The sequence below is a fragment of the Mesoplodon mirus genome, assembly GCF_964341445.2.
Source record: "Mesoplodon mirus genome assembly, chromosome: 9".
Lineage (NCBI taxonomy): Eukaryota > Metazoa > Chordata > Mammalia > Artiodactyla > Ziphiidae > Mesoplodon > Mesoplodon mirus.
Window position 1 is genome coordinate 68923683 of NC_138985.1, and position 12144 is coordinate 68935826.

Here is a 12144-nt window from a genome sequence, read left to right on the forward strand (position 1 = left end):
TCAGGAAACCTGTGGCTTTGAGAAGGGTCCATGCGAGGGAGGATGGATGGGGGTGAGGGTTGCCAGGGCTTGGGGATGCAGGCCACGAGAGGAACAAGGGAAGTAGAGGAGGAGCTAAGGGCCTCTGAGTACCAACCCGGGCCTGGATGGATGGCGTGGCACCAAGAAGAAGGAGCTGGAGAGGCGCAGGTTTCAGGAGGAGACGAAGTGATGGATCAGGGCGAGTGGAGGTGCCTGGAAGGCTACAAAGGGGAGCTGACCCGGGGCAGGTGGAACAGGGAGTACACAGGTCTGAGGCTGAGGGGTAAGGTCAGGAATGGGAACTAGCACTGCGGGTCATTAGTTTGGAGCCCTACCCTAAACCAGGGCTCAGCAAACATTTTCTTTAAAGGGCCAGAGAGGACATACTGAGGTTCTGCCTGCCATCTGGCCTCTGTCACAACTACTCAGCTCTGCTGTTTTGACATGAAAGCAGCCACAGACAACACGTAAAGAAATGGGCATGGCTGTCTTCCAGTAAAACTTTATTTGTGAAAGCAGCTGCTGGCTGAATTTGGTCTGCTGGCTGTATTTTGCTGATCTCTGCCCTAAACCACTTCAGAAAAACAGAGTCTTAAAAATCTCCTTGTTATACAGCCTTTCTCAGTAATGTGCTGTGGAGTCCTTCAATCTTCAGACTCAGTAAATTCTAACGTACCTGCATTTGGAGCCCGTGGTGCCTAGCCTCATCTCTGAGAACAGAAGAAAAGCTTCACTGCATACAGCTCACCAGGAGGGCAGAGGTGGCAGTCTGTGCTGTGCTCCTCTCCTTTCAGAGAAATGTTCAAATCAGTGCCCACACCAAAATAAATAATCCCCTGAGGATCGAGAAGGAGCAGTTAAAAAAAAAAAAAAAAAAAAAAAACGCAACGTACTCATGAATTGACATCCTACAGACCAGAAAGGGCATTTGCCATTTCAAAAAGAAGGTATAGTTTTAGATTGATGTGGCATTGGTGGACATAAAATACTTCAGTAGCCTCCTAGCACAGTTAAATGAGCATGTTCCTGCCGTTCCTGCGAGCCGTGGGGGAGAACCTTGTTAACTATGTGGGTGTAGGTCATGCCTATCTGATGACATTTCTTCTTACAGTTTTTCTCTTGCATTCTGCCATTGACCTGTAACCCAAGATTAGAGTTCTTCATGGTGTGGGAGACTGCGTTGGTTCCGTCCGATGAGGGTGTCTCTGTGCTCTTTTGTAGCAGTTCTGGAGCTCTGTCTCCGCCCGCTTGCCTGCTTTCTCTCTGTCCTTCCGAGACACACACACACACACACGCACGCACACACACACACACACGGCACACAAATACCCTAAGGCTTAGCTCTTCCAGTGCCATCCTCCCTGTCTCCACTCTGCAAGTATGAGCCATGTTCTTTCTTTGGTAGGTGATTTTGTCCAATTTTTTTTTTTTTGAGGTACGCAGGCCTCTCACTGTTGTGGCCTCTCCCATTGCGGAGCACAGGCTCCGGACGCGCAGACTCAGCGGCCATGGCTCACGGGCCCAGCCACTATGCGGGATCTTCCCAGACCGGGGCACGAACCCGTGTCCCCTGCATCGGCAGGCAGACTCTCAACCACTGCGCCACCAGGGAAGCCCGATTTTGTCCAATTTTTAAGTGTTTTTAAAATGCATGGGTTCCTCAATAAGTTAAACAGAATTACCGTATGACCTAGCAATTCCACTCCTGGGTGTATACCCCAAAGAATTGAAAACAGGTGTTCAAACAAGAGTTCATAGACAAATATTCACAGCAGCACTATTCACAGTAGCCAAAAGGTGACAACCCCAATGCCCATCAACTAGTAAATGGATAAACAAAATGTGGTGTAGTCATGCAATGGAATATTATTGGACAGTAAGAAGGAATGAAGCAGTGGTATGTGCTACAACATGGATGAACCTTGAAAACATTATGCTAAGCGAAAGAAGCCAGACATAAGGCCACATGAGATTCCATTGATATGAAATATCTAAAATAGGCAAATTCAAAGACACAGAGAGTGAATTTAGCAGTTGCCAAGGGCAGAGGGGTATGGAGAACGGGGAGTGACTGCTAATGAGTACGGGTTTCCTCTTGGGCTGATGAAAATGTTCTGCAACTAGATAGTGGTGATAGTTACACAACAACGGGAATGTACGAAGTGTCATTAATGGTAAATTTTATATTATATGTACTTTACCACAATGAAAAGAAAGTGAAAAAACCCTATCACTAAGAATCTCTGGGAAAAAATGCATAGCTCAGAAATATTCATTAACACAATGATGGTAGAAAGAGTGAAGTCATCCTCATATGGACAGATACTTATTGAGGCCCTCAGCTCTGGAGAGATTTAGATAAATGATCCCCCTGACTTACCCTTGAGAGATTCACATGTTGGTGAAGGAAGGGAGGAGAGAAAGACACCCAAACATAACATTTCAGTCTGGTGTTCCCAGCAAAACCATCCTCGTCACGATCAGTTCAGTGGGAAAGTAAGTGATTAAAAATTTGACCGTTTTCATCCCAACTCCTTTTTCTTTACTTTTAATTGTGGTTAAAAAAGAACATAACATGGGGACTTCCCTGGTGGCACAGTGGTTAAGAATCCGCCTGCCAATGCAGGGGACACAGGGCCTGTGCACCGCAATGAAGAATAGCCCCCGCTCACCACAACTAGATAAAGCCCGTGTGTAGCAACAAAGACCCAACGCAGCCAAAAAAAAAAAAACTATATATATATATATATATACACACGTAACATGAAACTGACCATCCTAACCATTTTTATGTGTACAGTCCAGTAGTGTGAAATGCATTTACATTGTTGTGCAACCAATTTCCAGAACTCTTTTCATCTCACAAAATTGAAACTCTGTACCCATTAAACAACTCCCCATTCTCCCCTCCCCCAACCCCCTGGTAACCACTGTTCTAGTTTCTAGCTCTGTGGCTCTATGAGTTTGACTACTCTTGGTATATAACTAGAATTGTGCTATAATTTTTTAAAAATATATATATTTATTTATTTTTGGCTGTGTTGGGTCTTCGTTGCTGCACGTGGGCTTTCTCTAGTTGCGGCGAGCGGGGACTACTCTTTGTTGAGGTGCGCGGACTTCTCATTGCGGTGGCTTCTCATTTTGGAGCACGGGCTCTAGGCACGTGGGCTTCAGTAGTTGTGGCACATGGGTTCAGTAGTTGTGGCTCTCAGGCTCTAGAACGCAGGCTCAGTAGTTGTGGCTCATGGGCTTAGTTGCTCCACGGCATGTGGGATCTTCCCGGACCAGGGCTTGAAACCGTGTCCCCTGCATTGGCAGGTGGATTCTTAACCACTGTGCCACCAGGGAAGCCCTACTTGACTTTTTGAGACTGGCTTATTTCACTTAGCATAATGTCCTCAAGGTTCATCCATGTTGTAACGTATGTCACAATTTCCTTCCTTTTTAAGGCTGAATAATATTCCACTGTATGTATTTACCACATTTTGTTTATCTATTCATCCATCATTAGACACTTGGGTTGCTTCCATCTTTTGGCTATTGTGAACAATGCTGCTGTGTACATGAGTGTACCAATAACTGTTGGAGACTCTGCTTTCAATTCTTTTGTGTATACACCCAGAAGTGGAATTGCTGGATGATATGGTAATTCTATTTTTAATTTTTTGAGGAACCACCATACTGTTTTCCATTTTACATTTCTACCAACAGTACAGAAGTGTTCCAGTTTCTCCACACCCTCTCCAACGCTTGTTATTTTCTGGTCTTTATGCTTTGTTTTGTTTGTAGCCATCTTGATGGGTGTGAAGTGGTATCTCATTGTGGCCCAACTCCTTTTCTAAAAGAGAGTTACTTTACACTTACAGCAAAACTGGCTACTGTTACTTCCATTAGCAGAGAAACTTCTCCACCAGGCAGTGCAGTAACATTAACAGTACAGGGTGGTTCACATCATAAAATCAAAGGGTTAGATGTCCCCAGACTGAAAGAATCAGAAGACAAAGCCGGTGCCAGAGTCCTTCACCTTTGTGGCGGGAGGGCAGTTGAGCAGTAAGGACCTCTGTCCTGGCTGACTTATCTTAGCCATGTCTGATTATTACTGGGGACCACAGCTCTCCATAAGCTATCTTCCAGCATCCCACTCTCTTACCACCTCCTGTCTTTCCAGGTTATTCCTTTATTCCTCTGAACCTGCAAATATACTGTAATATCTATAAATAATATCTCTCTTGGGAATTCCCTGGTGGTCCAGTAGCTAGAACTCTGCACTTTCACTGCCAAGGGTGCAGGTTCAATACCTGGTCGGAGAACTAAGATCCTGGCAAACCACATGGCATGGCCAAAAAAAATTTTTTTTAATCTTACCAGATATTTATATATATATTAAAAAATCTCCCTTGACCTCCCCTGGGCCATTTCTCTGCTCTTCTTACAAGCAACACCATCTCCTCTCCCCGTCCTCTCAGGCCTTCTCCCTTCATGCCATAGAAGGAGCCCTTGGCAAGGCTACCAGTGGACCTGAACATGGCCAAATCCAGGGGTCAGAGGCGTCAGCTGAGTCCATCACACCCTCCTCCTGAAGCACTTCTTGGCTTAGATTTTCTGGCTGCCCTCTTTCTCCCCTCCTCCCACTGCAAGCCCACTGCTCCTCCATTTTTTGTCATACCAGAAACCTTAGAATCCTATTTGGCTTCTTTTTTTCTCTTCTGCTCCCACATCCAATTTCCCAGTAAATTCTGGGACCTCCCCCTTTGAAATGCATCCCCAATCTGATCACGTGCCCTCTGTCACTCACCCCTGGCTGAAGCCTCTGTCGTTTCTCACCTGGATGCTGCAAGCACCTGCTAACCGGTGTCCCTGCTCCACGCGGCAGCCCGAAGTGATTGCTCTGAAGCCCAGTCACACTGCCCCTGCTTACAATCCTCCAGTGAATTCCCATCTCCCTCCAAGTCAATCAGAAGTTCCTGTCATGGCTTCTAAGACCCACATGAACTGCCCATTGCCGCCACTCTCCCCATTGTCACTTCCCTCCAACAGCATGGACCACCTACAATGTGTAGAATGCTCCAAGCACACCCCCCATCTCTGGGCTCTTTGCACTTGCCCTTCCTTCTATGGGCCACTTTCCTCAGATATCCACGAGACTTACCCCCTGCCTCCTTTAGGTCTTTTATTAAAGTAGAGTTACTTTATATCTATAGCACAACTAGCTACCATTATTCCCATTAGCAGAGAAACTTCTCCACCAGGCACTGCAGTAACTTTAACAGCTCTTGGTGGTTCATGCCGTAAAACCAAAGGATTAGATGTCCCAAGACTGAGAGGATCAGAAGACAACGCCAGTGCCAGGGTGTGTCTTTCTGCCCTTGTGGAGGGCAGTTAGGCAGTAAGGACCTCTGCCCTGGTGTGCTTACCTTAGCCACACCTGATTATTACCGGTGACTGCACCCCTGCTTATGGCCTCCCCTGATGACCACTACAGATAAAATAACAGCACTTCCTGTCCTATCACTTGTGCTCTCCTTATGCTGCCTTATCGTTTTCTTCAAAGCGTCTATCACCTCCTGACACGTTATATATTTACCTGTCTTCCCCAGTACAGTATAAGGCCCTGGAGGGCAGAGACAACATCCATTTTTATTCACTGGTCTATCATCAGCTCCTGGCCTGGGGCCAGGCACACAGACACTGAATAACTTCTTGTTGAATTAATAAATAACAATATCCACACATATATACATTGCTAAACCATTTACAGAAGAAATTTGAAAACAGCACAAATATCCAACGATGGGGTTAAATAAATTAGTGCAGAGCCATAGGATGGAATGTTCTGCATCTGTTATAATAGCGCTGTTGAACAGTTAGTGACATGGGAAAATGCCAATGCTACCTTGAGAAAACAAAACAAAACAAAAAAACCTGGTATACTAAAATTACATTAAATAAAACCTAAATTTAATTTTAAAAAGAAAATATTTCATGAATTTATATGGAGAGGGAAAAGTGGACCAAATAAAGGAAAGAGAGAAGAGGCTAGAAGTATATCCAGTACAGTGTTAAGAGTGGTTGGTTATCCCTCAGTGGTGGAATGCTGGGTGATTTTTATTTTCCTTATGCTTCACTATTTTGTCCAAGTGTTCTATAATAAATATATATTACTTTTAATAAGCGTTAAAACTAATTTTAAAATTCCAAATTATTGACAGAGAGACTATGATTAGCCCACCCCTGGTCTGAGTGCTCCGAGGTGTGTAGGGTGACACTGTAAGTTCTCTACGAGGGGGACGTGGGTCCCTCAGGCCAACGTCAACTATGGCAGTGACAGCAAGGAAGGCCAGATATGCAATTTCTAAGGCGTAGCTCTGGCAGATACTAGAATTATCATTTCCAATGAAACCCGTCATTTCCTTTAGTTAGAGACCGTGAGAGGCTTCCAGCATTAGAACAGGGAAGGGCCTATGAGGTTTTCCAGCCCAGCTCCTTCAGGTCGGGCTGAAATAACCGAGGCACAAGTAGGGTGATCTGCCTCTGGTCACAGCTAGTGGCAAAGCTGGGGCTTGAGGTGAGGTTCTTTGTTCCATGTCACCTAAGAGAACCCCAGGCTTGTTCTTGATGTGGACAGGCTGCCCAAAATACTGGACCAGCATAGAACCAAACCAAGGGTGTGTTCCCCGCCTTCTTGAGTGAGGGGTCTCCATGCAGAGGCCTAGGAAGACCCCACTACATGCCCTAGGCTCACTTGAGAGGAAGGGATGAACTTGACCTTAGAAAGGGAGCTCCCAACAGAACTCAGTGGCTCTGTATTGAAAAGGGAAAATGATGATTCCATGTTCCTTTTTAAAGTTCAAATCAACATCTTTCTGGATAAATACATTTTTTAGCAGAATCTTTTTTATTATTTTTAAAAGATATAAAAACAACTACTCTCCTCAGTAGCAATACAAGGTTGAACATTTTAACCAGATTTTCTCAGGCCTTTTTCAGATACCTTTAGTAGCTGATTATTTTGTCTACCCCTTCTGTAAACAATCATCACACAACATACAGCACCCTGGGGAAGACTGCTGAGGGCACCCTCACTCTGGCCCAGCCCACGTGTTCATCCCCGCACTGAAAGCCGCACTGAAAGCCGCACTGAAATCACCTAGTAACAACATCCTCCTCTGCTTTGCAACCGTTTCCTGTCTGCTGCACTGCTTTGGGGATGGGAAGGGAAACAGAAACTACCGTTCCACTTAATGTCTGTGTCATACAGTTAGCGTTGCCAGTGAAATGTTCCCAGTCACAGAGAATTGTGTTTTTGATTCCGTCTATCCATCTGCCTTTCTTGTCGTGGTCTGGCCAACATTCCTTCTCTGCACGTGAGGCCGGTGTATGCAGCATCCCATTTGCTTCAGATACACAGCTTGGTTCTCTGCACCATACCTACTACTCTCCACCTTATGCCATGTGGACCCTACCTTAGAGAGAGACCGAGCTGGCCCAGAGATGACGGTTAGATGTGCTTCTCCTCGGAGTCCACTTTCTCCTCACCCAGCCCCTGGAATTGTACTCCAAGACTGGGAGGGATCCTGGGAGACCCAGCTTTGATGGCCAACCAAGTTTGTAAATCCTTTCTGGGTGTTTTCCAAGCCCTGCAGTATTCAGCCTCTTGTTCGTTGGCTACAGAACGGATTTTTTTTTTTTTTTTTTTTGACCTGAAAATACGTCTCTGTCTGAGAAAAGGTACAAGCCTGGCTTGGTTTACAAGTGACAAAAAATAAAGTTGGAAACCAGCGTGGCCCTCAGGCCTCTGCTCCTCCAGCCCAAGCACAGACTTTCTTCTTTAAGCCCCACAGTTTAGCGAAGTCTTTCCTAGCCGGCTGCTCTGTAGCCAGCAGCTCCGGCAACACAGCGTGTTAATAACTGGGGGAAGAGGCGCCATCTGGTTACTAGGAGGCGGCAGCAGCGGTCCCTTGGGCTGCTCTGCGTGCAGTAGTCGCATGTGACTGGATAGAGATGGAAAAGAGATTTCTTACTGCGCGCTGTGGTACCAGAAGTTTGAAACCCACCATTTTAGTGAATCTAAAATACGCTTCTGTGGGCAAACAGCCCATGTGAAGGACTGTTTCAAACAGAAGGGCTCTACAGTTTAATTCTAAGAGATTCTAGTGGCATCTCGTAACAGAAAACCCCCCAAGGAGATATTTGGATTAAAAGCATCCTGGGTAACCCTGGCAACTCTCAGCCACACATTCTAGCAGCAGTGAAATTTCTTTTACAACAAGATGCAGAGTTTTCCTTTCTGTTTTAAGAAGAAATTGATTATCCTTAGCTCTGTTGTTTCCAGTCGTATTTATGAAAACTAGTGGGCACTGCTTACCTATGGAGAAGCCTGTTTCATTGCCCAGTCGTTCTCCAAGTGGGGGATTTTGCCCTCCAGGGGATATTCAGGACTGTCTGGAGACCTTTTTTGTTGATACAAATGGTCTGGGGCATGTGCTAGTGACATCTAGTGGGTAAAGACCAGGGATGCTGTGAAACAGCTTACAGCACACAGGCAGCAGCCCACAACAAAGAATTTTCCAGCCCCAAATGTCAGTAGAGCCAAGTTAAGAAACCCTGGTCTAGAGGAAGGCTTTTCTGTAGTAGACTGGAGTTTTGTAAATCTAAGAACAATAGTGTCAAGGCCATACTGCCGCGTGGAATTCGGTCAGAGGCTGTTTATCAGTGTCTCTTTACTTTTTGCTCAGTTGTAAATCTGACTAAAAACCTAGTACTCCCTATGCCATTGGTCCAAAAATATCTTCATCCTAGAACAAGTGCACTCGGTAATTTAAAAAGTATTTTAATGAAAAGTACAGTGTCCGTTGGATTAATGTTTTGTAAGGCGTAGAGACCCTTCTATGTGGCAGTTCATTTAAGAAACTATATCTTACCATAACAGATTCTTAAGATGACTTATATGCCCATTGTAGAAAACTTGAAGAGTATTTTTAAGAGTTTTTAAAAAGCAGTAAATCCAAAAGGAATCAATTCAGTATATTATTTACATTTTTAAATGGATTTTTAAAAATAGTTGACATCTTGCTATCTATACAGTTTCTAGCTTGCTTTTTTGTCCTACATTTCAAACATCACCCCAAATTATTTGAGCCTTTGTAGACATTCAGATGGCTGCTTGGTGCTCCATCATACAATAATGAACTGTAGATTTCCTAAACACTGTTGTTGAATACAGGTTATTATCAGCTTTTCACTATCATAAATAATCTGGGATGGATATTTCGGCTTTTCATGTTGCTTTGTAAGTAGCACAGCAACGTGAATTTTTGGGAGGGCTTTGGGATGTAGTTATTTAATTCCTAGCCTGTGACAGAAGCAGACAGAAAAGTCTTGTACCAAATGCAGCAGAGGAGACACAGGGACACCATTTGGATCACCTGACTCGCAGGAAAAGTTCTGGAATTCCTAGGAATGTGGATTTAAAACTTGGCTAGACCAACCAAACCATGTATCTATGTGTACACACGTCTATGTAAGTAAATGTCAAAAAAAAAAAAAAAAAAAGCTGGAGGGAAAAACAGCAGACTTTTAGCAGAGGCAACTCTGGGATAATTAATTGGGATTAGAGAGAAGGGCAGGCAGAGAGGAAGCACTTGAGGGGGTATATTTTCCCTATTACCTTTTCTGTATTGTTTGAATTCTTAATTATGAGAATATATTCATATGTAACTTGTGTAATATCTAAACCTAATATGTTTTAGAGAGTGAGTTGGATCCTCACGGAACAGGGTCTGAGCTATGTCAGCACACGCTTTCACTCCTTTTTTAAGCAACCCTAGCACGACGCCGGCACATTTGGGGCCAGGACACACGAGCGAGTCTGCAGCTGATGCTGTGTTCAGAGCTGAGAAGCTCGCACGTGCATTTAGATGAGAGGCCTTCATCACTTGTTCTCCTCCCAGCTCAGTGGACGTGACGCCTCTGTATCCACAGTGTGTGACATAGAGGCAGTGGGTAGAAACGCACGGTCTAGGGCCAGGAGCCCGAGGGTTTCAGGTTGACCGACTTACATTACCCTTGGTTCCTGTACCATTGCCCTAAGTGTCAGTTTAGCCAGACTTTCTCCGTGAAGCACATAGCCGGCCCTGGGCCAGCAGATGGTGGGATGGTTCCTGTGTCTTTCAGGCCGCACACCTGGTCCCTGGCTCCACACTGAGGCGGCCAGCCAGAGCTCCGATGACATCAAAGGCAGAAATGCTCAGGTAACACGGCCCTCAGGTCTCTGAGTGTAAAACTGGGAAACCTCAGGGAGCACAGAAATGTTGAGGGTGTGCTTTCCACTGAACAGCCTCCCGTTTTTCCTCAGGGAAAGCCATAGGGGTACCTTTGTTTCCAGCTGGGATGAAACATTCACAATTTCAAAACCTGAAGAGTGAAAGGGGGGAGCTTCTCTGGAATCACCACCACATACAGAAGCAGCTTTGGCAACACAGAACCCCTTGGGAATCACTCTGCAACCATCACCCCGTTCGCTCCCATCATTCTTCCCTCGTTACCGCGGCCTGAGAAGCCTGAGAGGAAAGCTCTGTAACATGTATAAAACATAATTTAGTGTTCTCTCTCGTCTATAGAATACATAGTTTCTCATAGCACCCTGGGGGTTTTTCTCCCATCAACATTATCATTTACTCATTTTTTTAATTTTTTAATTTTAATTTTATTTTATTTTTGGCCACACTGCACAGCATGCAGGATATTAGTTCCTCGACCATGGATTGAACCCGTGCCCTCTGCAGTGGAAGCACAGTGTCTTAACCACTGGGCCGCCAGGGAAGTCCCCAACATGATCATTTCTTTTGACCAAATTTAGCCACAGATTTTGCTGGTGGCTACAGGAAGGCTGTGGGGAGGGGATCGGGGGAACCAGAGAGGTGCTTGTGTCATAATTGTGAGTCTTTGAAGAAATGCCCTCGTGCTCACACGAGGCAACTAGGACACAGTGTTTTCTAACCTGGGCGGAGATGACATCTCTCACCGCAGACGACAGGGTCTCATCTTTAAAGGCCCTTCGTTTCTTTGAATACATGCATTCCGTCCACCCTGGCCTCCTCCTGTTTCAGGGTGCTGTGTAACAAAAAGGGTGGCCTGCTGTTAGATCAGAACCTCAAGGAAAGGGACGTGAGAAAGAAGGAACTTAGGTTACTGGAAGTGGGGATGAGTTCCCTGAAGGAGGTCAAGCACCCTCTCCCCTTTCTCACCATGGCTAATCCAAGAATTGCAATAACCATTCTCAGATGATTGTAGGTTCAAAACTGGGTGTATGATTGCAGTTCAGAGAAAGTATGTGTACAGAGGAAACAAGAAGACAGGAAGAATATACACAAAATTGTTCACAGGCATTCATTCTGCCAGCTTATGGCTGATTTTGACTTCTTAGGGGGCATTTCTGCAATTTCTGAATGTTCTATAATAAATACTCCTGTGATCAGAAAGATATAGTAATAATCAAATAATATTTCCTACATTATATAGCTCTTTATATAGTTTAGATAACTTGCATATGTTATTTCATTTGCTCCTTTTAGCAACACTGTGGTATAAGCTGGAGAGATACCTTTAATGCAAACGTTTTTCATATGAGAAAACCAACCTCCAAGAGGTTAAGGAACTCACCCAAGGTCAAGGTCACATTTGCAGACCTCTGACTCCTCGTCCAGTGCTCCTTCCACTGTACCTTACTGCTTTGCCTGGCATGTTAGAACTGACAGGACAGGAGTCACCCTCACCTTCAGACGTGGCAAGCATAATGGGACATTATGCACGGTCTGGTCCCTGACCTCATGGCAGGCACACATCTAAATCCCTGAGCCCATAAAGTCTAGTCAAGGATGAATTGTTAAGTCTCTCTTGGGCATCCCATTGTCAAGAAGATCTTCTTTATGTCTAGATGGACACCGTCTTAATTCATTTTCACTTCATTGAGGCAAAAAGCAGTCGCCCAGGGAAATCACGGGGTTCCAGACATGATGAACAGCACCCTGGGGGTGCTCTTCTTTTATGGGTACAGAGCCCAAGTGATCCGTGCAAGGCTGGGAGCTCTGAAATCTGAAAGCCTGGGACCCTTTCTCTGTTTTC

At 45.0% G+C, this 12144-nt stretch overlaps 1 protein-coding gene across 3 annotated transcripts in view; it reads left to right on the forward strand.

The window, feature by feature from the left end:
- Positions 1–12144, forward strand: part of WIPF3 (WAS/WASL interacting protein family member 3) — an 88131-nt gene that overhangs the window by 72910 nt on the left and 3077 nt on the right. For all 3 annotated transcript variants that reach the window (XR_014295057.1, XM_082633035.1, XM_082633034.1), the window contains exon 8: positions 10195–10271. Coding sequence is in view for 2 of the 3 variants with exons in the window: in XM_082633035.1 (XP_082489161.1) it covers positions 10195–10271 (77 nt within the window). In the remaining variant the exon portion in view is untranslated. The remainder of the gene's footprint in view (positions 1–10194; positions 10272–12144) is intronic.